General features: G+C 39.3%; 1 protein-coding gene and 1 long non-coding RNA gene across 4 annotated transcripts in view; one reads left to right on the top strand and one right to left on the bottom strand.

Annotated features, from left to right (window-relative positions):
• The window catches only part of LOC138752637 (adenylate cyclase type 1-like), a 288,403-nt gene extending 275,534 nt beyond the window's left edge, over nucleotides 1–12,869 (top strand). For both annotated transcript variants that reach the window (XM_069915391.1, XM_069915395.1), the window contains exons 17-19: nucleotides 2,142–2,256; nucleotides 4,277–4,401; nucleotides 12,171–12,869. In XM_069915391.1, coding sequence (XP_069771492.1) covers nucleotides 2,142–2,256; nucleotides 4,277–4,401; nucleotides 12,171–12,491 — 561 coding nt within the window. In that variant the 3' untranslated portion in view covers nucleotides 12,492–12,869. The remainder of the gene's footprint in view (nucleotides 1–2,141; nucleotides 2,257–4,276; nucleotides 4,402–12,170) is intronic.
• LOC138752655 (uncharacterized) overlaps nucleotides 1–17,628 on the bottom strand; it is a 104,421-nt gene extending 86,793 nt beyond the window's left edge. For both annotated transcript variants that reach the window (XR_011350818.1, XR_011350812.1), the window contains exons 1-2: nucleotides 17,530–17,628; nucleotides 7,365–7,440 (exon numbers count right to left, since the gene is read on the bottom strand). This is a non-coding gene — a long non-coding RNA (uncharacterized lncRNA). The remainder of the gene's footprint in view (nucleotides 1–7,364; nucleotides 7,441–17,529) is intronic.
• Nucleotides 17,629–23,718: the final 6,090 nt, after the last annotated feature.

The raw sequence follows: 23,718 nt of genomic DNA, 5'->3' as shown, positions 1-23,718 counted from the left end.
CTGATTCAATCTTTCAAATTTCTCAATTTGCTTATTACTAAATATGGCAAGACCAGGTAATCTCTCTGATTCATTCCCTTTGAGAAATGCACATTCCCTCATGCACCAGATAAGTGTGCAGGCCAGAGAGGAGTATGATCATTTGCATTCATCAATTCTGATAAATAACATATTTCTATATTGCAAGCATGTTTGTACCCTCTTACAATATTAGAAAGCTTGCCGAAAATCAAAATGACTCCAAATCCCCAGCACTAAAACTAGTGAGTTTCCATATTTAACTGACCTAGGAATAATGAGCCCCAGGAACAATCACCAACATGGCTGCTTTCCTTCATTTGAATGAAAAAGTAAACTATGAAGTAACTGAGTTGATGTGAGTTTATTCAGTTTGTTGTAATGCTTTTACTCATTGCCCCCTTGCCACAAGCCCCTACAAATGCTACATTGTACAAAGCCAAGGTGCCACACAGGAACTTGCCACTTGGCTTAAGGAAACAAATAGACACTACCAGTTTTAGAAAGGTTAAGTCCCTCATTGCACATTTAGTTGGGCACAACCAGGCTGCTCAGTGCCACACAGAGATTCAGCCTGTCTCTCTTATATTTTCACTACAATAGATCTATAAAGTGGATAACCCAGTCATTATTAGTCAAGGAATTTCATAAAGTGTTTGAAAATTAATTGCAAAACTCCAAGTTTTTTCAGTTCCAGTTTTTGAAATGAAGAGATTCGTTTAAGTTTATTGTCTCATGGGCCAAGGTGCAATGAAAGAGGTTATTTTGCGAGCAGACCAATTACCATCTCAGACATAGTACAACAATTAAGGCACAACACAAAAGTGCAGAGCTACAGACAGAGAGAAAGAGATCAGTTGTTACAGAGCAAAGATAACCATAATTTTACTCATTTGGGGTTCATTCAGGAGCCTGATAATGACAGAAAAGAAACTGTCCTTGAATCTAGTGGTATGTGATCTCGTACTCATGAATCTTCTTGCTGATTAGGGTGAAGAGAGTGTAGTTGAGATGCATCTTTTCCAAGACAATGTGAGTTATAGATAGAGTTGGCATGTGCATTGCCCTGCACCCCTATCAATAGGAGGAAGAGGAGCAAAACAGAATCACAAAGCCTTCAGTGTCTGAGGCCTCTCTTGCCCTCACCACTCTCTTGAATCCCGGCACCGATACCTCATCCCCATGAGTCAGTGCCCCACTTTATGGGTCCCCCAATGGTAAGTCGCCTGGCCCCTGTTGTGGGTACTTCAGCAACTAAACTTCTCGCTGGCCCACTGCCCTGGTCACTGTCCTGTAGAGTAATTTCCTCTGCTTCCCCTTGTCCACTGGGGTGTTCTTCCTATTTCTAGTACTCTGCGCCATTCTGATGCTCCCCAGATTCTGCAACCACTTATGGCTGCCGCCAAGCACAGGCACCCCATCTTGAACACAGACCTCACAGTTACAGGATTTTACTAACACCTTTGGCTTTTTTAACAGGCTGTTTAAACCGTTTATGCAGCCGCCAGCATTAGGACTGAGCAGTTGAAGCCTTCAGAGCAGCGCTGTCACTCCGTTTTCCCGAGTCTATACCAGAGGCAGTGCTGCTGTTACCACAGCTCCGGCAATGCCACCATCTTCTTCTACACACATTTGCATCTGCATGAAATTAATGTATCTGCGTAGGAATAATTTGTGACCAAATTGTGCCAAGTAACATTCGTGGAGTAATGAAATTTGACCCAAAGATCATTGCAGTCATCATTAGATTTTATTTCTGTGGCTCTGTATTTTTTTTAATTGTGCTTTTGCTTTTCCACAGCAAGATATGGCAAACTAGTTAGACTGGAATCCTCAGTGAAAGATCCACTGGGTCCTGATCAAGGGAAAATCTTTCTATGAAATTCAAAGATCATAATTCAATGTTGTGATCAAAGAAATAAACTATAATGGTTGTATTATATGCATTTTCCCTTTTACCATTCTCAATTGCTAAAAAAAAGAAATTAATAGCAATATTAACATTACATTTCAATGTATTTGAATGCCTAATATACATGTATATACTGTGTCTAGTACAATCAACTCCAATTCTAACAAACAGTTTTTTTTGACAAAATTTCTTCATCTTTTTCAAACTGTAGGAAAAACGATCAATTTATTCCCATCTAAGTACTCTGGCAGAATTTGCAATAGAAATGTTTGATGTTCTAGATGAAATCAACTACCAGTCATACAATGACTTTGTCTTGAGAGTGGGTAAGTAGCTGGCATGTTGGTACTTTTCCTAATATTTTTTAGTTAATCTATTAATTCTATTTGTCTAAAGTGTGCTGAGGACAGGTTTATCTAAAATCATATGTGTTTCTAAGAAAAGTTGGCTATTAATCACAGCATAAAGTAACACAAAAATCTAGCACCTTGAATTATTACCCAAAATATTCATGGATTATTCCCTGTAAAGATTTGCAGGGGTATTGCTTCAAATGGAATCTCTCTGCTAATTGTGAAGCAATGGTAGAATTAAGGGTATGTGCATGTATATGTAGATCAAGTGATGTCAAGATGCATCTATGATGTACATGATCAAGTACATAATCAAGTTGGAATAATAAGGTATAATGTCATTTTTGGGTGCAAAATTGGCATTTTGGTATCCAATCTGTACATCAATCTTATGCTGAAGATGTGCCATTGCTGCATTAGATAAATGTGTTCCTTAAACATCCAGTGTGTGAATTATGTTGACTGGTGATTAAATGATTTGTGTAAAATGCCAATGTTAATTGCAGGATTTTTATCAATAGTCCTAATTTTTCTTTGTGCCTGACACCTGAACTTAGTAACATATGGTGACAACAGGCCCTTGTAAATGGCTCGCCCACTCCTTGTAGATTGGTTGCTGTTTAATCAATTTTAATTGATAAATACTTGAGTTTATCTTTTCCTTTCTCTCATGGTGCTTTAGTGACATTTATGTGTGTAGTTTGGGCAACAGAATACTGAGAAACAATACTTCATTTTAAAAAATATATATTTACAGCACATAGACTCCTATCCCAGCCACTGAAACCAATTGCAACTTATTAACTGACTGACCCTGTTCATTTTTGGTGGTTGGAAAGGAACCAGAGCACATGGAATTGACCCATACAGATTACGGGGAGAATATGCAGACATTGCCAATATAAACCCAGGTCGCTGGTGCTTTAATAGTATTGTGTTAACTGCTACAGCCAGATGTGCATAGTAGGTTGCAACTGGAGTGAGCCTTTAGCAGGTTCTTCTTGAAATGGATCTTCACGGAGGATCAATACCTTCCTTAGGAAGGCAGGATTTCTTTTATTCATTGCATCTCAGACCTCAGCCAGAGGTTCTGGGCTCCTGAAAGTAATACTTGGAGATTTATTGTTTGGATGTTGAAGTTAGAAATAGCAGCTGTATTTTCTTCCTTGAAGCTGAAGAAGGGGACTGAAAGATTTGCCAATATTTCAGGCTTTTCTGGGGTGCAAGGTGCCACTCATGGAATTATACAACATAGAAACAACTATTGAATCTACATTTATCATCAAAAACCCATTTAAATAATTCCTACACAAATCCCATTATATTTTCCTGACATTCCCATAAATTTCACTCAACTTCTTTCACCCACTCTCATGCTCAGGTCAATTTACAGCGACACATCTTTAGAAAGTGGGAGGGAACTGAAGCATCCAGAGGAATCCCACAAAGTCACAGAGAGGTCATCAGAAGCAAGTCCACAGTCTCACCTATGAACAAGAGGTGTAGCTAGGGAAGGAGAAGCATCAGTACCATTATCCTTGAAAGTCAAACACTTGAAAGGCTTTCAATCATGTTAAATAATAACCACTGTTCCCGTCACCAAAATAAATCACAAATATCCTTTCTTAACAATCTGTTTTGATAGTTAATTCTGAAATGTACAAGTGTCATTATTTTAGGTGATTTATCAGTTTTTCAGCTGTTTTTGCTAATTCCTATTAAGTCTCGATGGATCCTATAATATTAAATATTCACTTGCCAAATTGAAAAGAATAGGCTGGCAGCATAGTTGCCTTTTTCGCATTGTACAACTTTCTTTTAATGTTTTTATTAGAAATTGTTATGTGGTTTTAATGATAAAATATAAAAATAAAAGAAATTAGTTCAATAATCTAACATTGAAAGGTTTATTTTACTTGCTTCTTTCTTTTCATGTAAGTATTTTCTTCGTACTCTTTGCTGAAATTATCATCACATTTTATTCTTTATGTAGGAATAAATGTTGGGCCTGTAGTGGCGGGTGTGATTGGAGCAAGAAGACCGCAGTACGACATATGGGGAAACACTGTTAATGTTGCCAGCAGAATGGATAGCACAGGAGTTCAAGGCAAAATACAAGTTAGTAAATTGCTCTTTCATGTTAGTACAGTAAATAGCGATCTCAACAAATTAGAGTTTATTGACAGACATTTTTCTCACTTGGTATGTTATTATTTTAACGCACATCTTTAAGAACAAAAGAAATGGTCACAGAAGTCAGCCATGTGATACTTAATGTTTGTTTTGCCATTCGATAGGATCATGGTAAGTGCAAATTTGATCTAGTTTCCCACATATCCCCTCAGTTCTTTTATGCTAACAAAATCTACACTGAGCATCCTCAGTGGCCTGGGGAAGAAGGTCTAAACTCTTAAACTTTAAAAGGCATAAATATATTTCCTAGCCTCCGATCTTGAGAATATACTCCTTGGTTTTGAATCCAGAATTCAAGAAAAAGCCTCACAGATCCCTTCTATAAATCTGAATCAGAAAGTTTCATTTATCTCGAAGAGGTCATCTGAGATTGCAAGCCAAGATTACCAAATATCCTTCATAGGATCATCTTCTCATCTCAAGATATTAATTTTGTATGCTTATGTTCAAGTTCAGGTTTATTGACACAGGCACCGTGATGCAGTGATGGAGGCTATTTTGCAAAAAGTCCAATGAGACATCTAATACATAGTATAAGTGAGAGACACTACAAAGTCCAGAATTGCAGAGAGAGATCAACTAGCGTAGAGCAAACACAACATAAATATAGTGGCATGTGATCTCATACTCATGAATCTACTTCATGTGAAGGGAGTACACCAAGGTAGGATGAGTCTTAAATTAAACAGTTGGCTGCTTTTCCAAGGGGGTCATAGATTGGTCCCAATATTGAGGGGTGAGGATGTGTGTGATGGTCACAACTCTTTGTGACCATACCATGCAGTAATGTACCTGATAGAATGTTTTCAATAGTACACCTGTAGGAGTTGTGTAGAAGATGCAGGTGATCTGTCAAATTCCCTCAGTTTCTGAGGAAGTAGATGCACTGGTGCAGTTCCTTGGCCATTGTATTGACATTGGTAGACCAGGAAAAGTAATGAAAATATTTACCCCAGGAACTCAAAGCTGTCACTATGTCCTGCTCATCACCATTGATACAGTCAGTGGAATGACCTCCATTCTTCTTCTGGAAAAGTATCACTAGCTCCTTAGTTTTGCAAATATTAAGGAAACGATTGTTTATATTAAAATAACCACTGTATCCTGTGGTCACCATAACTTGTAATTGTATATATAAGAACATAATGTTATACACTCTTTCTAATCAGTGGTTGGAAGCAAATAGCAAAGTCGTTCACTTCAACAGATTGATTTTTGATAGTAGCGTGCAAAGCACAATTGTACTGTATATTCCAAATTAACCTCCTCTGACCATGAATGAATATCCAGTGCACGTTTAGATTTTGTGCTCTAATTATTTACTTACTCCACAATGTGGTACAATGTCTAACCTTTTTATCTGGGATTGTAGAAACCGGACACTGCCATTCTTTGGAATCTTCCGGATTTCAAAATCATTTTAAAATGGCAGTCCTTTAAGCCCACCTAAGTCATGCTGCTGTCTCTCCCCCCACCACTCACCCACTCTCATCTCTCCCTGCCTCTTGCCAGCCCGAATTGCACTACTGTCCCTCCCCGACACTCACCCGAGTCGCGCTGCCGTCTCTCCCCTGCCGCTCGTCTCCCTGAGTCAATGCTGCCATCTCTCCCCCACTTACCCACCCAAGTAGCGCTGCCATCTCTCCCTCCACTCGGCACTCAAGTCGCACTGCCATCACCCTTCCTTCACCTGCCTTAGTCACTCTGCCGTCTGTCCTCCCCCTCGTCCACCCAAGTCACGCTGCCGTCTCTCTCCCCCAATTCTGCACTCAAGTCGCTCTGCCATCACCCACCTGAGTCATACAGACATCTGTCCTCCCCCTCATGCACCCAAATCACACTGCCATCTCGCTCCCCCTACTCACCCGAGTCACGCTGCCGTCTCCACCCACCCACTCACCCAAGTTACACTGTCATCTCACCCCTCACTCACCCACCCAAGTTGCGCAACCATGTATCTCTTTCCCCCCCCCCCCCCCCATCCATCACTGTACTAGAGCCCCGGTTCCCCTGCAGTTTCAGCTGCGTGGGGGATTATGGGTAGCGATAACGGCCATTGATCCTGCTTTGAGTCACAGCCGGGCTGAAAGGATCATGCTCAACAGGTAGGGTAATGATACAACTAATTAATAACGTGGAACGTGACGGGATGCAAGGGAGTTGAGCAAGGGTCATGTTGAATAATGTTTGGCTCCAAGTTCCATCTTTGATGAGTAGATTTCATCTACTGTTAAGAAGTGCCAATTATTTGGAGGTTACCATCTTACAGATCCTGGATAAAAGGTTAGGCACCTGTAGTATTCATTATCTTGTCCTAAATGACTTTTTTCATCCAGGTCATCACAAGAGCTGTGCTTTGTTGAATTCAAATCAAAATTATCCTGAACCTTCTCCTATTAATTTACCTCTAGTCCAGTTTGAAAGGAATATCTGAGTTTATTTATATACAACATACTGTAGAGCATTACAGTGCAGTACAGGTCCTTCACACAACAATGTGGTGCTGATCTATATAAACTTTCTCCCGGTGTCTGCACAGGTTTACCTCAGGAGCTCTGGTATCTCACACCGTTTGAAACATACTGGGGATTGTAGGTTAAATGGGTTTAATTGAGTGACATGAACTCGTGGGCTGAAATAGTCTGTTACTGCACTGAATGTCTAAATTTGAAATAAAAATTTTATTTTAAAACCCATTCCACAACAATCTAATCCTTCCCTGGCTGATACCTATAACCCTCTGTTTTTCATACATTGATTTTTAGAGCTTACTTTAAAAGCTCCTACTGTTCTAGCCTCCATCACCAGTCCCAGCCATGTATTCCAGACACCCAATACTCTGTAAGAAAAAAAACTCTAATGTCTTTCCTAGACCTTTCTTCACTTACCTTAAACAGATGTCCTCTGGTGTTTGCAATTGTTCCCCTGGAAAAGGTGCTGACTGACCACCCAATCTTCGTCACTCTAAAAAGAAAAGTTCTAGATTTGCCAAGATTTCTTCATAAAACATTCTCCAATTTCAGAAACATTGTGATAAATCTCCCAAAAGCATCCTCTTGAAAGCATGCACAGTATATCCTTCCTGTAACGAGATGATCAGAACTGAACTCAAATAGAGCTACAGCATCACCTCATGGATCTTGATGTACATCCTCGGACTAATGAAGGCCAGCACAGTATATGCCTTCTTAACCACCCTATTGACTTTTGCAGCCATTTTGAGGGATCTATGAACTTCGACCCCAAATCCCCCTGTTCCTCCATTCTGTTAACAGAGATTGATATTCTTTTGGATATTGAGAATTAAGAGATATAAGCAAATTGCAGTAAATTTGTTCACTTCAACAGATTGATTTGTGGAAGTGGTTAAAGATCAGCTACGATCTGATTGAGTAGTGGAGCAGGTAAGATAGGTCACTAGTCTCTTACTACTTATATATCTATTTATGTTATTGAGAATCCATTTCTTTCTCGGAAAAACACTGTACATCTGCTTAGTTATTATTTAAAATTCTTAGCTACAGTGCCTATGTACTGACAACACCAACACCACTTTAAAATACCCATTCAGCACACTCTCATGGATGTACCAAAGGTCCGAGGCCTGTTTCTGCCAATTCCTTTCCCAGTGTTTAATGATAGAGTGCTAGTGATAATCCTGACCACTAGAGGGAGTTGGAGACAAGTTTTTGCAGCTAGGAGTAGATTCAAGATGGATGCCTCCATGAGGTCATGAGTTCTAAAGCTAATAAATTATAGTTGTTATAAATGAACCCAAGTTTCTCTATTACAATAAAAGAAACATCAAATGATACCAGGAGTGGAAGAAACACTAGGAGTGTGCAGAATGAGAATCAGTCAATAGTAGCAGAAAACATGGAGAGTGTAAAAATCCTGATGCTACAAATTGGACTGGAAATGTCGAACACAAGTGGAGGTTGTTCAAACGATTTATGCTGTACCTGCAAGCCATTGAACTCGATAGCAAACCTGATGCATGGAAGATTGCACTCTACTTACCATGGCAGGTCCTTAAGTGCTAATGGTTTTCAACGCATTTGTTTTTGCCAAAAAAAACAGACCAGGACAAGTTGAGCAAGATTATTGAGATGTTCACCAAAGAAAAATGAAACATTGGAAATGTACATTTTACTCATGAATGCAGCTGCAGCAAGACAGTTTTGATACATTTTTTAAAATCAAATTTGAAATTAAAAGTAAGAACATGCTATTATGTACCAGTCAGCAGCAATAGAAATTAGCCCAAACAGTATTATTGCAAAAGTTGTTGCTCCTGTGCTCTCTCCTTAAAAATGGCCTTCAGAAATATCCAATTTGAGTACATGCTGCCCTAGTCCGTCAGCTCACTGGCAGGCTCCAAAACTGGCTGCTTGATTTAAAGTGACAGTCCCACTCAAATGAAAATAAACGTTAAATGCAATTTTGGGCCACTGCAAGATTCAATGATCTGTGATTAAATTGTGTTCAGGACCATTAATGAGAAAGAGGTTGTTGTGAGAGACAGAGTTTACCTTAGCTGGAGTGTGAAGATATGCCATGCCAGTGAAATAGCTCTGCAATGCGTGAAACAGTTTGGAGATAGTTCAAAAGCAAGTGAAAATGAAGACATAGTCATAGCCACAGAGTCTGGGCACACAAATAAACAAAAAAAAAATAGATAGCAGAAACAACAAAAATGTGGAGAGACATTCAATTGTAGAGAGTGTGGCATTCAACATGCACCAAAACAATAGCCCATCTATGGAAAAGTCTGTAATAAGAGCAAAGGGCAGAATCATTATGCAAAGCAATGTTTTCCAAAGGGAAACAAAACAGAAGTGAAAGTATGCTCACTGTACACACTATAGAAGAAATTGTCCTCAGTGATGCACTCTTCATTGGCATGGCATTGCAGGAAGACTATAAACCAACGGACGCTGAACAGCCAAGCATGAACAGAGTCAAGCGGGATAAGTGGACTGTGTCATTGCATACAAATGGAACAAATGTTTGTTTCAAGCTGGACACTAGGGAAAAGGTCAATTTGATCTGTGAGCATGATATCAGGGCAATGAAGATAAAGCCATACATCCAGGCAAATCCTGTATGCTCAAAGCCTACAATGGACAGAGCATTGACATGAAAGGCAGATGTAAACTCCAGGTGAAAGTTAAAGATAAAGACCACCACCTCGGATTCATATTAGTCCCAGATGGATATGAATCACTGCTAGGTGACAAAGCATGTGAAAACTTATTGTGTTAGCTGATGTGTTACCCAGGGCAACAACACAGAGTGAATCACACAATGAGAGTTCCTCAGAGACAGATGTGAATCTCCATGTGAACCAGATCACTGAAACTCTTTCCGTATATGACAATAAATCCAAGTTGATCACAACTGAAACAGAGAAGGACACAGTACTACAGAAGGTCATCAAGAATCTGAATGTCAGAATGAGCTTTTCTACTCAGTCAGAGCAGAATTCCTCAATCTCTGCTGAAAAGGTGCACAAGTGGCACCTTGGAATGGAAAAATGCAAGAGGAAGGCCAGAACTGCAGTTTATTGGAAAGATAAATGCTGACATTGGTAGGATTGTTTCAAGCTGAGAGACTGTTTGAAACATCACACAAAGCAGACAAAGGAACCAATGATCATATCTGACTTACCACTGGAACTATGGCAGAAAGTTGGGACTGATTTGTTTGACATTGATGGAAAGAATGGTTATTGACTATTTATCGAACTATCTGGAGGTTGTGCTGCTTGCTAATATGTCTGCTGTTTGTGTGATCAAATATATGAAATCGATCTTTGCAAGACATGGAATTGCTCAAATTGTCTACAGTGACAATGGGCCATACTATAGTTGTATAGAATTCCAGAACTTTGCAGAAGGGTATAATTTCCAACATGCAACTTCAAGTCCTCTGCATCCACAGTCAAACAGTAAAGCAGAGAAAGGAGTTCACATCGTTAAACAGTTGCTCAAGAAAGCACAAGATAGTGGCTCCGATCCGTATCTAGCTCTTTTGAGTTACAGAGTTTCACCACTTGAAGATGGCACATCACCCGGTGAGCTTCTGATGTGATGTAGACTATGCACTACACTTCACTACCCAAACAAGAACAGAGATGTGGAAGATGTCGATCGGAAACAAAAGCATTTACAATGGAGACAAAAATCAAACTATGATGAATCAGCAAGAAGCTTAGGGACACTGGTGCAACATGACACAGTAAGAATCAGAGATTCCAACACTTGGGACAAAAAGGCTACTCTTCTGGTGGAAGTAAATCCAAGATCCTACACTGTCAGAACAGAGGATGTTCAAATTCTAAGGAGGAATCAAAAGAGTCTGCTGAAGACACAAGATATACTGCAGGAACAGACAAATGCAGAAGATCCAGCCTGCACAGCAACAGAGGAAACACCACCAGTGCTAGACAGTAGTGGACCAGCAGAGCCGACACAAGCACCTGTGTTAAGAAGATCCACATGCATTATCAAAGCACCTGACAGACTGAATCTCAAAAAGAAAAAGAACGCCAATGTTTGTGTTTACGTTTTTATTGAACATTAAATTGAAATGAATACTTTATTAGTGTGTTGTTAGATTAAACATCTCAAGGAAAGGGGATGAGGTGATAGAGCGCTAATGATAATCCTGATTACAAGAAGAATTTAGAGATGGCTTCTTGAAGCTAGGAGTAGATTCAAAATGAAAGCCTCCACAAGGTCATGAGTTCTATAGCTAATAAATTATAGTTATTATATTAGAACCTATTTCTTTATTACAATAAAAGAATCATCACACAGTGTATCAAGGAAGAGCTGACTTCATAGATGACTGGGGTTGAAGATCCATGAGTGGAGCATGGAAATGTGCTTAATGTTATGCAGAGATTTCAAGATCTTACTCTGGCAGGCTGGTGTCTGTGAGGTCAAGCTGGATGAGTGAGATGTTAGGTAATGCAGTGAAGGAATTTAAATAATACTCAGCAGATGCCATCAAAAGTGGAGAATTATAGTAACACTAAAGTCATTATAAGACCATCAAAGATGGAAATAGGAGTAAGCTACTTAGTTCCATGAGCATGATCTATTGTTTAATAAGATCATGGCTGATCAATTTTTTTCTCCGTTTTCCCACTCTAACCTTCTAATCCATGATTCCACTATACACTAAAAAACTAATTTCACTTTAAATTTAGTAAACCATTCAATCTCCATAGTTTTTTATGGGGAAGGAACTACCTTTATCCTCCTTCTCAACAACCCTCAAAATAGATATTTTCCAGAGTTTAGAGGGGAAGAAACTACATTGAATACATTGGTAATAATGACAAAAGTTCATCCTTTTTCTCTTGCAAGAGCAGTGATCCAGTCACTATAGGTGTTTTAACTGTGGATATCAGTTAAAGGCCACAAAGCCATTACCTTTCACATATGTGGGATATCTGCACCTTTGTCTCAATACTGGCCTTGGCTTTAAGATAAACCTCCATTTTGGTTCTGAGCAAACAACCTGAACTTGGCAGGGCTCATTTCAAGCCTAAGCAAATATCTGGTACAATCCCCTGACCAGCATAAACCATATGTACATATGGAAAGTAACCTGATTTTTGGTGTTTTGAGTTCCTGAAGTGATGGTGATATGTGTTAAGAGTCTGTTTAACAACCAATCTCCAGGTAACAGAAGATGTCCATCGAATACTCACTAAGTGTCATTATGAATTTGTCTGTCGTGGCAAAGTCAGCGTAAAAGGAAAAGGAGAAATGCTGACATATTTCCTTGAAGGAAAACTGAATACAAATCCACATGCAAGTTCAACAAATTTTGGAAGAAAGACATTTCCATGTGGAAGAGCAAAACTGGGGACCAGTTGTCCCTCAGTGTCATCGGTGGCCAGCTTCACAGTAAAGGCTGGACTTGGGGCACTTCAGGCCTCTGCAATGCAAACAAGTCAACCTGTGCACTGTATTCCACCCATACATGTTGAACAAGCATAAGGAATATCGGCATAAAAATTAAGTTTGCATTTTGAGCTGTTGAATGAGAGAAGATCAGTTAATGATGACAGGGTGCACTGCATGTGCATGGAGGTCCTGACATTTGGAAGTCAGATATGTTTTCCTGGGATGGTCACCAGGATTACATGGGTCATCAGCCACAAAAATTGCTGTGATTGAAACCAAAGGCTGAAACTTCAGGTCTTGTGAGAAACATTGCTTGGAATGCCAAATTAAGGGCTAACTATCTGTTAGAAGCAGCAAAGAACTACATCTCTGGCACAGAAAATTATCTTTTTAAATAAAAGGAATTATCTCATAAGTGCATAAAATACAATTAGACTTTTTACATTGTAGCATTTTTGCATGTTTTCTAAATGTGCACAAAACATTTTACCACATGAATTTGTGTTATAATCACTTTTTACTTCAGCTGCCAATAGGTGTTTTCACACATTATCAAAATATCCAGTTAATACTGCCTTATTTATTTTCTGTTTCCTTTGTTTCACATTTTTAAAGTCTGCCTTTTTCATACCATTCTCAGCAAGAATTTATGGTACATAATATCTGTAAATAATTTATTGATTATACAGTACGAATTGTGTCAGATATTTGAAAAAGCACACGTCAGGTGAATATTTAATTAATTTTTATAACAAAGTTTTATTTATGTAAGCATGACTGTGGACGTGCTTTAAAAACTGGTATTCTTTTGCTGACCTCCACAACTCGTGTTGAAAGCTATTAAATATCAAAGATGCAGAAGGGATATAGATAATCTTTGCCAGAAGGTTACAGGAATTTACAGCACTTACTGACTGGTGAAAGCCTTTCCTTAGCATTTTGTCTCCATAACCATTACTCAGTAGCAATAAACTTCAGCTATAAGAATATATATTGAGTATTCTGTAGAGAGAAAGGGATGTTATTCAGTTCATTCTACACGATTGACTACAATAGTTTGACAAACTAATCAGTGTATACATCATATGATGAAGGCAGCAGTTCTGTGGGTGGGAGAAACACGTTGGGGACTAACATTATTCATGCCTTGTGGCCTCTGTATTTATGTCATGTATTTTACAAACAATTAATTTTATGCTGTGTCACAAACTAAAAATACTGCTATGAGTTTCATTTTTTTTAAAACTGCAACTAGATTGCGAATTTTCCATATTTAAATACGGGTCTATTTTTATGTGCATATTGAATATTGTATAATATCTTCAGTCTCTTTTGGAACTGTAAGAATTACCTAAATTCAATATTTGTCCAGCCTTTTATGTTAAAAGTGGATAATATTCATGGAAATGTTAAATGTGAATGTAAATTTCTAATTATAAATTTTTATACTGAGTGTTTGCACTAACTATCATTTCTTTTGGGTCTTATGAAAGATTAAAAAAACATTAAAAAAACCTTGTCTCTGAGCATTTGTAAATACATATTTTACAACATCTTGTATTACGTTTCCAAATGTAAAATTATTTATTGGAGAATTTCTCTCATTCATACTTCAAAACAGCTGCTACCCCTCCACCATCAGTCTTCTCAGCAACAAACTCAATCAGTGACTCAGTTAAGGATGCTTACTTTTGTATGTTATTGTTTTTTTCTCTCTGTATTGCAGAGTTTGTTTACATTTCTTTATTTGTTTACATGTGTATGTTGAGTACCGGTTTATTTTTGCACTGCCACTAAGTGGTAATTCTGCCTCACCCACAGGAAAAATAATTTCAGGTTTGAGTAAAGGATGCCTTGTATGTACTCTGACAAGAAATCTTAAATCTGAATCTGATTTGGGAAATCAACATGTTTGAATATACCTATTCTAAGCATGGCAAGCAAGTAAAGGTAAAGGTTCTATTATTGTCACGTAGTACTACATTTAGAATGTAACATACATGAAATTCTGTAACTTTTGTCAACCGTAAGGCAGACAGAGTCACCACCTTGTCGAGCACCCCTCACAGAAACCTACAGTATCTGGTGTTCCTAGGCAGTCGCACTTCCAAGTTCTGACCAGGCCTGAACCTGTTTATCTTCTGAGAACAGACAACCTCAGGCATATTCAGGCTATTAGTGTTATCCGAAGGAAGAAAAATCACTTCTGCAAATGTTTCTGTATTTGTTTAACAAATGTAGAATTTTGAGAGAAAACTTCAAACACCTTTAAATCAATTTATTTAAACCATGCCGGTTGTTTTAAAAATGACATTGCTTCTAATATTAAAAATCTCGGAGTGAGAAATATGGCTTTGTAACACCCAAGCTGTCAATTCTGTGTGAACTGTGTTCAGTTCACAAGGATATGCATGCATTCCTCTGATATTCATTGTTTGAGGTGTCACATTGGAGAAGGTAGTGCAACATCTACCACGTGATGCAGAGAAGGTAAATTGTGACTCCAACCATGGTGCAGGCTAATCTAATTCCAGCGTCATTGTGTTAAAGCTCAATGGCCTAGACCATACACCTTCCATCCTTGTATGATTCAAAATATATTGAACAGTAGACAGGATGTTGCTACAAAGTAAGGTGCAAACCATTTACAAGCTCAATCATGTTTAAAGACGATTATCCACTGTGTCACAGAGCCAAGGTGGACTGTAGGTACTTGATTGCAAGCACTCATAATACATTCAAGTAACAGCTCTTGAACCAATAATTTTGGAGCCCAGAGACCAAATCAAGTTGGCCATTTGCTATATTGAAATTGCCATTACCATGTTGCATTGGGGTAATAATTGTAACAAACTCTTCACCCCATGAACATTTGTGAATTCAGGGTAGACAATTTGGGAAACAGTTTGTCAAAATTGGAGAGAACATCTCATCAGTACTGATCAAAGAAGAAAGTTCCTAATCAAGCTTATTATCAACTGGCTGTACATATACAACCGGATGAAACAGTATTTCTCTGGGCCACAGTGCACGCACATAATACAGAGCAGATAATGATCACATACCGTATAAAGATTTAATATAAAATAAATCTGTATAAATACCCATCTCAACAGTTGTCATCTCATTCCTGAGGTGAGAGTGTCTTGTTCTGATCTGAATTGTCTTAATTGACATTCAAAACTCTAACTTCAATGCCATGATTTCTTGCCCCATAGTCACATTGACCTCTGTGTAGCCAAGCAGGAATATGACCAGAAACATTCCCACCAAAACCCCTGAGCTAATGTATTTTTTATGACATCCCCCCATGAGGTGAGGTGCCTATGGCTAAAGTGCAGATTTCTAATTCTCAGCTACTTGCTTTGATCAGTAATTAATAAAATTGATGCCATGTTTTCAAAGTTTCCTTGAAAGAGTATATAATTACAGGACCAACACAGAGGCAAAACCCACTGTAGTCTGGAGAAAGCAAAATAAGCCCAGTTACATGTGCAATAACTATGTCTATACCCCTGCCATTACAGAGGGGTACAGGGAGATCCCTGGAGTGAGATGACAACTGTTGAGATGGGTATTTATACACATTTATTTTATATTAAATCTTTATACAGTATGTGATCATCTTTAAAAGGATTTTTAACTATTTACGGAGCATTCATGGATGACTCCTCTAAAAAATGCTGTTCTCGTAAATAGTTTGCACGGGGTGTTAAGGCAAGTGCTAAAGAGTTTAAGATGACTTTGAAAACTCTGTCAGATTTGGAGACTTTAGAAAGCATTCATCTTGGATTATGGATTGATTGTGAACATAAAAGCAGGACAAGCTGGAAGAGTAAGGGTGTGGGGTGAGGGTTGTTGGAAGAGGTTTCAGAATTGATAGAAAACTGACACAGCCAAGACCATATCTGCCCAGGTTATTCAGTGATCAATGTTCTCCAAATCTCAGCCAGGCCCATTGGATATTCTTCAGAATTTAGAATGAATTGTTCCACTCCATTGTTGTGAGTTGTGAGGTGAGTGATGAAGCCATATTGACTCTCCTACAGTTAGGTCAGGGGCTAGCACCCGATAAGTTTGTAAGGTGGTGCAATAATTCTCTAATTTTTTTGTAACGTTTCTGCATGCTCCTGACACAAAGACTCAAGGTTCTCAATGCTATACCATCTCTATTTTGAGTAGCTCTAGCTCGAGTATTCCTAATAGTCAGTGGAGAGATTTTCAGAATGTCTTTGAATTGCTTCACCTGTCCATGTGATAACTGCTGTGGCACAGTAAGGATTACAGGCATATATCAAGAGTCTGGTGTCAGGTATGCAAATAACATGATACTGCGTACTGACTGGTTGCACTAGAGACTGGTTTTGAAATGTCACCTCCCAGGAATGCTGGAGGCTTGAGAAGGTAACAAACACGGCCAGGTCCTTCTCAGGCTCTGATCCCCCATTTATTGAATTTATCGATGTGAGCTGCTGCCTGAAAAGCCTCACATTACCGTGGTCACAACCTCTTCTCGCTGCTACCTTTGAGCAGAAAGTACAGAAACCTGAAGACTAGCACCTCCAGGGTCAACATTTTCTTTCCAATAGCCATCAGGCTTTTGAACCCCCCCACCCTTGTCACAATAATCAGCTCCAACATCACAAAAACATTATCTGAACTATTGCTAAGCCACTTTTTATTTTGCACTGGTATAATTATGAATATATAATTCAACTCTGTAGACTATTGCAGTTTTTCTATAAAGTAGCTGTTCAACTGCAGCAAATAATAATTTTGCAACTTATGTACATTGTACAATGTGTCTGGACATTAAATCCATTACCTTTCAATTACATGATTTGCAAGCAGAGCCATTTAAATATAAGCCACACTTCTCCATGGGGGTGGCGGGAGGGGGAGAATGTCATCCAAAGAGATCATGTTGACAATGGGCTGTCTAACCTGCCTGAGGATTTGGTGATCAATGAGTTCAAACAAACTGCACATGCTGAAAGTCTGATGCAAAAACAATGCTGGGGAAAAAAATCTTCAGTGGGTGCAGAAAGCAAAACAGTTAATGTTTCGTGTTGAAAACCTTTGATAAAAATTAAGGAAGAGATGAAATAGTTTTTGGATGAAGGATTCCAACCTGAAATGTTGACCATTCTTTCTCTCACTGATGCTGCTCGACCTGCTGAATTCCTCTGGCAGCGTGTATTTCCCTCTAGATTCCAGCATTTACAGTCTCTCCTGCCTTCAAGAGATAAAACATATTCTGATGAAGGGCTTTGTCTTTTAAAAAAAAGTTAACAGCTTCATTTTCCATGTATCTGTTTTTCTCAGCATTTTCTGTTTTAGAAGATTTTGAAGATTTTGTGAAAACCGCATAGGAGCATTGATTTGTCTGCTTGGTAGTCCCTCTTTCAGAGGAGGGTAAGTATCATTGCTGTTTTCTAAGTCCATGAGCTTTGTGCCAAGTTTGAGGTCTTAGTTTTCAATCACACTTTTCCATAGCCTGCTGTAAAGAGCCAAATATGTATCATAAATATCAGCTTTCATTGAGAGGTGGCACTTGAGATTTGAATCAAAGAGTCATTTATAGAGATAAAATGAAGAAAGGCCATTTAGTCTGTGCTGACCGTCAAGCACTTATTTTCACATTCATGCTCCTTTAATCCATTTTATTCTTCCAATTTTGGAAGTTAAACCAGGTTATGCCATACACAATGTATGGCAGTAACCTGGAAAATGTTGCTGAACAGTGAGATAATGGGATATAAGTAGATGGACTTATAGAAAGCATATGGTATGCTTGCCTTCATTAGCTTGAGTGTAAGAGTTGATGCGTTATGTTCTTTTTTCTGCACTATTAGGAAGGATGTGATTGAGTAAGGGTGCAGATAGAATTCACAGGATATTGCTTGGATTAGAGTCCTTGAGATATAAGGAGAGAATAAATAGGCTGGGATCATTTTCCCACAGTGAAAGAGACTGAGGGTGGGCTTTGTAGAGGTTCTGAGCAAAATTAATCACAGTCTTTGGGTTACTTAATTATAGGAAGTAGGAAGGGTGCAGTGACAATTAATCTCTAGTCTCAATGAGGGTAAGACAAAAAAGATGATTGTGGACTTCAGGAGGATGAAGATTAACTATTTGCCACGACACATCAATGATTCTGTCGTGGAAAGAGTGGAGAGCACAAAGTTCCTTGGCATGCATAAAAGGGATGACCTATCCTAGAATTTCAATGCCTCCTCAATAGTCAGGAAAGCACAGCACTTCCTAAGGAGGCTGTGGAGAGCTAGTCTACTAGCCCCCATCTTGACAACCTTTCGCAGGAGCACAATTGAGGGTGTCCTGTCTGGCTGCATCATTGTGTGGTTAATTGCTGCAAAGCATCAGGCTGGACGCCTCTACAGAAGATCATTAAAACAGTTGAGATGATCTCTTTCCTCTATAGTCAATATTTATTGGGAGCATTGTCTAAACAGGGTTCAAAGAATTATAGAAGATCATTTCCATCCAGCACACTGTATCTTTAACCCACTATCATCAACAAGAAGGTACAGGAGTATTCAGATTAGGACTGACAGGCTGAGAAATAGTTTCTTCCTGTTGGCTGTGAGACTGATAAACAGTATCCTGTAACCTTTCCAAATATTTATATATATTTATGTGATCATTATGTACTATCTATTGTTTTGCATAGTCCATGGTCTGGAAAGCCATTATTTCATTGGGTTATATATGCACAATAAAATTATAATAAACTTGAACTTGAATAATAATGTTTTTGGGATGGTGGGCTTAAATTATTAGTAGAGGCTGAATAAGCTAGAACTTCTCTCCCTTGCAGGTTGGAGACTGAGGGACATTATAGAGATTTTTAAAATCAAGAGAGGCATGAGGAATGGTCATATTCTTTTTTCCCCAATGTAGGGGAATCTAAAACCAAATTGCATGGATTTAAGGTGGATTAATTTAAGAGACCTGAAGGATACTGGGAGCATCATCAATTTCGATACATTGCTTCTAAAGGAGCTCAATGCCTTCTACAAACATCGAGAAAAAAATAATCAAAACCCCTCATGAGACCTCCCAACCACAGTGACACTGCTCCCAGTCGCTGGGGCTGAGTGAACAGAAACTTCACAAGGGGGATTACTTGGAAAGTGACTGGCCCTGAAAGTTTACCTGACCGGGTTCTTAAAATGTGGAAACTAACTGGCTATGGTTTTTTGGCATATACAACCTCTTGGTACTGTAGTATTCAGAGGCCCCCTCCCCCCCCCCCATTGCTTCAAAGGGCATCCATCAATCTCCTGCCCAAGAAGATCAAGGTGACTTGCCTCAATGACTAGTGGGAGGTGGCATTGATTTCTACCATGATGAAATCAACTATCTCAGGAAGGACTTGGACTCACTTCAGTTTGCCTATTATCACCATGAGTCCATGACAGATGCCATCTCATTGACCCTCCATTCTGTGTTGGATCACCTTGACAACAGAAACACCTATATGAGGCCGTTGTTCATGAACAACAGCTTGGTGTTCAACACCATCACATCAACAAAACAAAGGATCTGAAAGTCTGTCCTTTCCTCTGCAACTGGATCCTTGGTCTGCTCATTGGAAGGGCCCCAATTAGTATGGATCAGCAACATCATCTCCTCCTCTGTGACCATCAGGTCAGAGGCACTCCAAAGCTACATGCTTATTCTCCTACTCTATTCCTTGAACACCCATGACTGTGTATTCAGGTTCAGCTCCATCTCAATTGACAATTTCATTATTGACACCATTGTTATTGGCAGAATAGTGAAATATAATGAGACAAAATTCAGGATAGAGATAATAGTGCAGGAAAAGTAAGGCAGTGTTTTTGGTTCATTGATTATTCAGGAATCCAATGGCAGTGGGGAAGAAGCTGTCCTTGTGCCACTGAGTGCTCATCTTTAGGCTCCTGAATCTTTTCCCCAATGGTAACAGGATGATGAGGGCATGGCCTGAGTGGTGGGGGGTCTTTGAGGATAGAGGCTGCTTTTTTTAGACACCACCTCATTTAGCCGTCCTCATTGGAGTGAAGTCTGGTGCCTGTGATGTCGCAGGCTGAGTTAACAACCCTCTGGAGTTTTTCATTGTCCTGAGAGGTGGCGCCTCCATACCAGACAGTGATGCAACCAACCAGAATGATCTCCACGGTACACCTGTAGAAGTTTTTGAGAGTCTTCGGTGACATGCTGAATCTCCTCAAACACCTCACAAAGTACAGGAGGTGGCGGCCCTTCTTCAAGATCACATCAACATAGAGGCTCCAGAACAGATCCTCCAAGATGTTGACACCCAGGAATTTGAAGTTTTTGACTCTCTCCACTCTCCACTCAATGAGGACTGGGTCGTGTTCCCCTGACTCTCTCCTGAAATCCACAATCATCTCCTTTGTTTTACTCATGTTGTGCACAAGATTGTTGTTGTGACACCACATAAAGAATTACTCTTGTCTCCCTCCTTTACACATCCTCATTGCCATTTGTCATTCTACCGACAACTGTGATGTCAGTGGCAAGCTTGTAGATGACATTGGAATTGTGCCTGGTCACACAGTCATGGGTGTGTAATGAATGTGCCTTTGTTGATGATCAGTGAAGAGGAGACATTGCTTCTAATAGTAATGCTATCTGTGGAGGATAATCAAATGACTAAAATTCAATTAATCAGGTTCTTGAGTATACAAAGTCCATGTGCATTCTTTTGGTCATCGAATTCCAAAGATTTATAGAAAGTTTACTTCAAGTCACACATAAATAGCCTATCCCTTAGCCACCAAATAGGCCTTCCTCCAAAGAAACAACCTATCACTACTTACCCTTCCAATCTCCTTCCTGTCACTCTCAACCACATACAGTGCCCTCCATAACATTTGGGACTCAAACATGTTTTACCTTTATTTGCCAGTGTGCTCCACTATCTTAATTTTGTAATCAAACAATTCACATGTAATGAATGTGCACATTCCAGATTTTATTCAACGTTATTTGAGTACATTTTGGTTTGACCATTAAGATATTAGATTACTTTCTATACATATTCCCCTCATTTCAGGCCACCATAATGTTTGGGACATTTAGCTTCACAGGTGTTAGTGAGTACTCAGGTATGTTTAATTGTTTCATTGGTTTAGGTATAAGAGAGCTAGGCTTGCTTCTAAGCTTTTGATCATCTTTGGAGTCTATAGTTGCTATCTTTCAACATGGCGAACAGGGTTATACCAATGAAAGTCAAAGAAGCCATTATGTGTCTGAAAAACATAATTAAAACAGTAAGAGACATCACCCAATCCTTATGATTACCAAAATTAAGAGTTTGGAACATCATTAAGAAGAAAGAAGGTACTGGTGAGCTCAGTAATCGCAAAGGGGCTGGTTTTCCAAGGAAAACCTTCACTGCTGATGACAGAAGAATTCTCATCATCATGAAGAAAAATTCGTCTAACAGATCAGAAATACTCTTCAGGAGGCAATTGTGGATATGTCAATGACTACTGTCTGCGGAAGACATCATGAACAGAGCCTGCACTGCAAGAAGCAAATCACTAGTTAGCCACAGAAAGGTTGGCCAGATTACTGTTGGCCAAGAAATATTTAAAACAGCCTGCAGAATTCTGGTAAAAAAAGGTCTTGTTGCCAGGTGAGACCAAAATTAACCTTTATTAGAATGATGACAAGAGCAACATGAACTACCCAAGATCCAAAGCATATTAACTTTTCCATGGTTTCATATTGAAAACTGGTTACTACAGACTCCAAAGGTGATCAAAAGCAGAGAAGCAAACCTAGCTCTCTTATACCTGTACCAATGAAGCAATTTAAACTACCTGAGTATTCACAAACACCTGTGAAGCCAAATGTCCCAAACATTTGTGGTGCCCTGAAATGAGGGGACTCTATCTACTAAAAAGTGCTGTAATTTCTACGAGGTCAAACCAAAGTGTATATAAATAAGCGTTGAAGAGCTGGCTCTGAATGGGCAACTGAAGTGGCATCGTCTGCAAAGAATAGTTCATGGACAAGTTGCTCTTGTGTCTTGGTGTGAGCTTGCATGCGCCTCAGATTGAAGAGACTGCCATCCGTGCAGTACCAGATGTAAAGAGCGTCTTCATTGTTGAGGTCTTTCATGGCTTGGTTCAGCATCATGCTGAAGAAGATTGAAAAGAGGGTTGGTGCGAGAACGCAGCCTTGCTTCACGGCATTGTTAATGGAGAAGGGTTCAGAATGCTCATTGCTGTATCTGACCCGACCTTATTGGTTTTCGTGCAATTGGATAACCATGTTGAGGAACTTTGGGGGCTCTAGTATTTGCCAAAGCCCTTTCCTGCTCACAGTGTCAAAGGCTTTGGTGAGGTCAACAAAGGTGATGTAGATTCCTTTGTTTTGTGCTCTGCACTTTTCCTGGAGTTGTCTGAGGGCAAAGACGATGTCAGAAGTTCCTCTGTTTACGCGAAAGCCGCACTGTGATTCAGGGAGAACATTCTCGGCGACACTAGGTATTATTCTATTTAGGAGAATCATAGTGAAGATTTTTCCTGCAATGGAGAGCAGCGTGATTCCCCTGTAGTTTGAGCAGTCTGATTTCTACAGCGCTTGATGTCCTGTTTTGCGGAAACTGCCAAAATGTTTGGCCTGGAAGTCAGCCTGAAGAAAACTGAGGTCCTCTGTCATGATAATGAATATGTATGAGATGTACTGGAAGTCACGTAGTATGAGAGAGAGATAAGAGCACAAGCAGGAGAACAAAGGAAACTGGAAAATAAAGACCCTGAGAAGTTTACCTGATAAAACTTGTGTTTAATGTTTTATTAACTTCACATTTCGGGCCACAAATGTGACATTGGCGGCGAGGATGAAAGAAGCTTGAAGAAAATTAAAGACTAAAGAAGATTACAGACAACTTCAAGGTGGACCTTTCAGCTTTCGTACTCCTTGGAAGACTGCGGGGAATTCTTGCTTCATATCCTCGTATGACTGAATTGAATTGACACAAGCTCCAATATGAAGTATTGCAGGTCTTGCGCTGTGCTTCTACTCAGCAATGGTTCTCCCCTCTCTTCTATGACCATAAACTCTGCTTCCGTGTACTTATCTCCAGGTTCAACAGTTGCAGTAAAACATCCAATGGTCTGGAATGGCTTGGTTGCTATGTATGGATACAGTTTCTTGGAACACTTCTTTGAGGTACAGATGATCTTTTTCCTTTTCAACTTCTCCCATAAATGTCGAACAATCACATTACTGTCACTGCCTGCGTCTACAATGACCTGCACTGTCATTCAACCAATGA

Source organism: Narcine bancroftii, chromosome 1 (genome assembly GCF_036971445.1).
Source record: "Narcine bancroftii isolate sNarBan1 chromosome 1, sNarBan1.hap1, whole genome shotgun sequence".
NCBI lineage: Eukaryota > Metazoa > Chordata > Chondrichthyes > Torpediniformes > Narcinidae > Narcine > Narcine bancroftii.
Note: the sequence above shows the minus strand (reverse complement) of the source record. Positions and strands in the feature narration are given on the sequence as shown.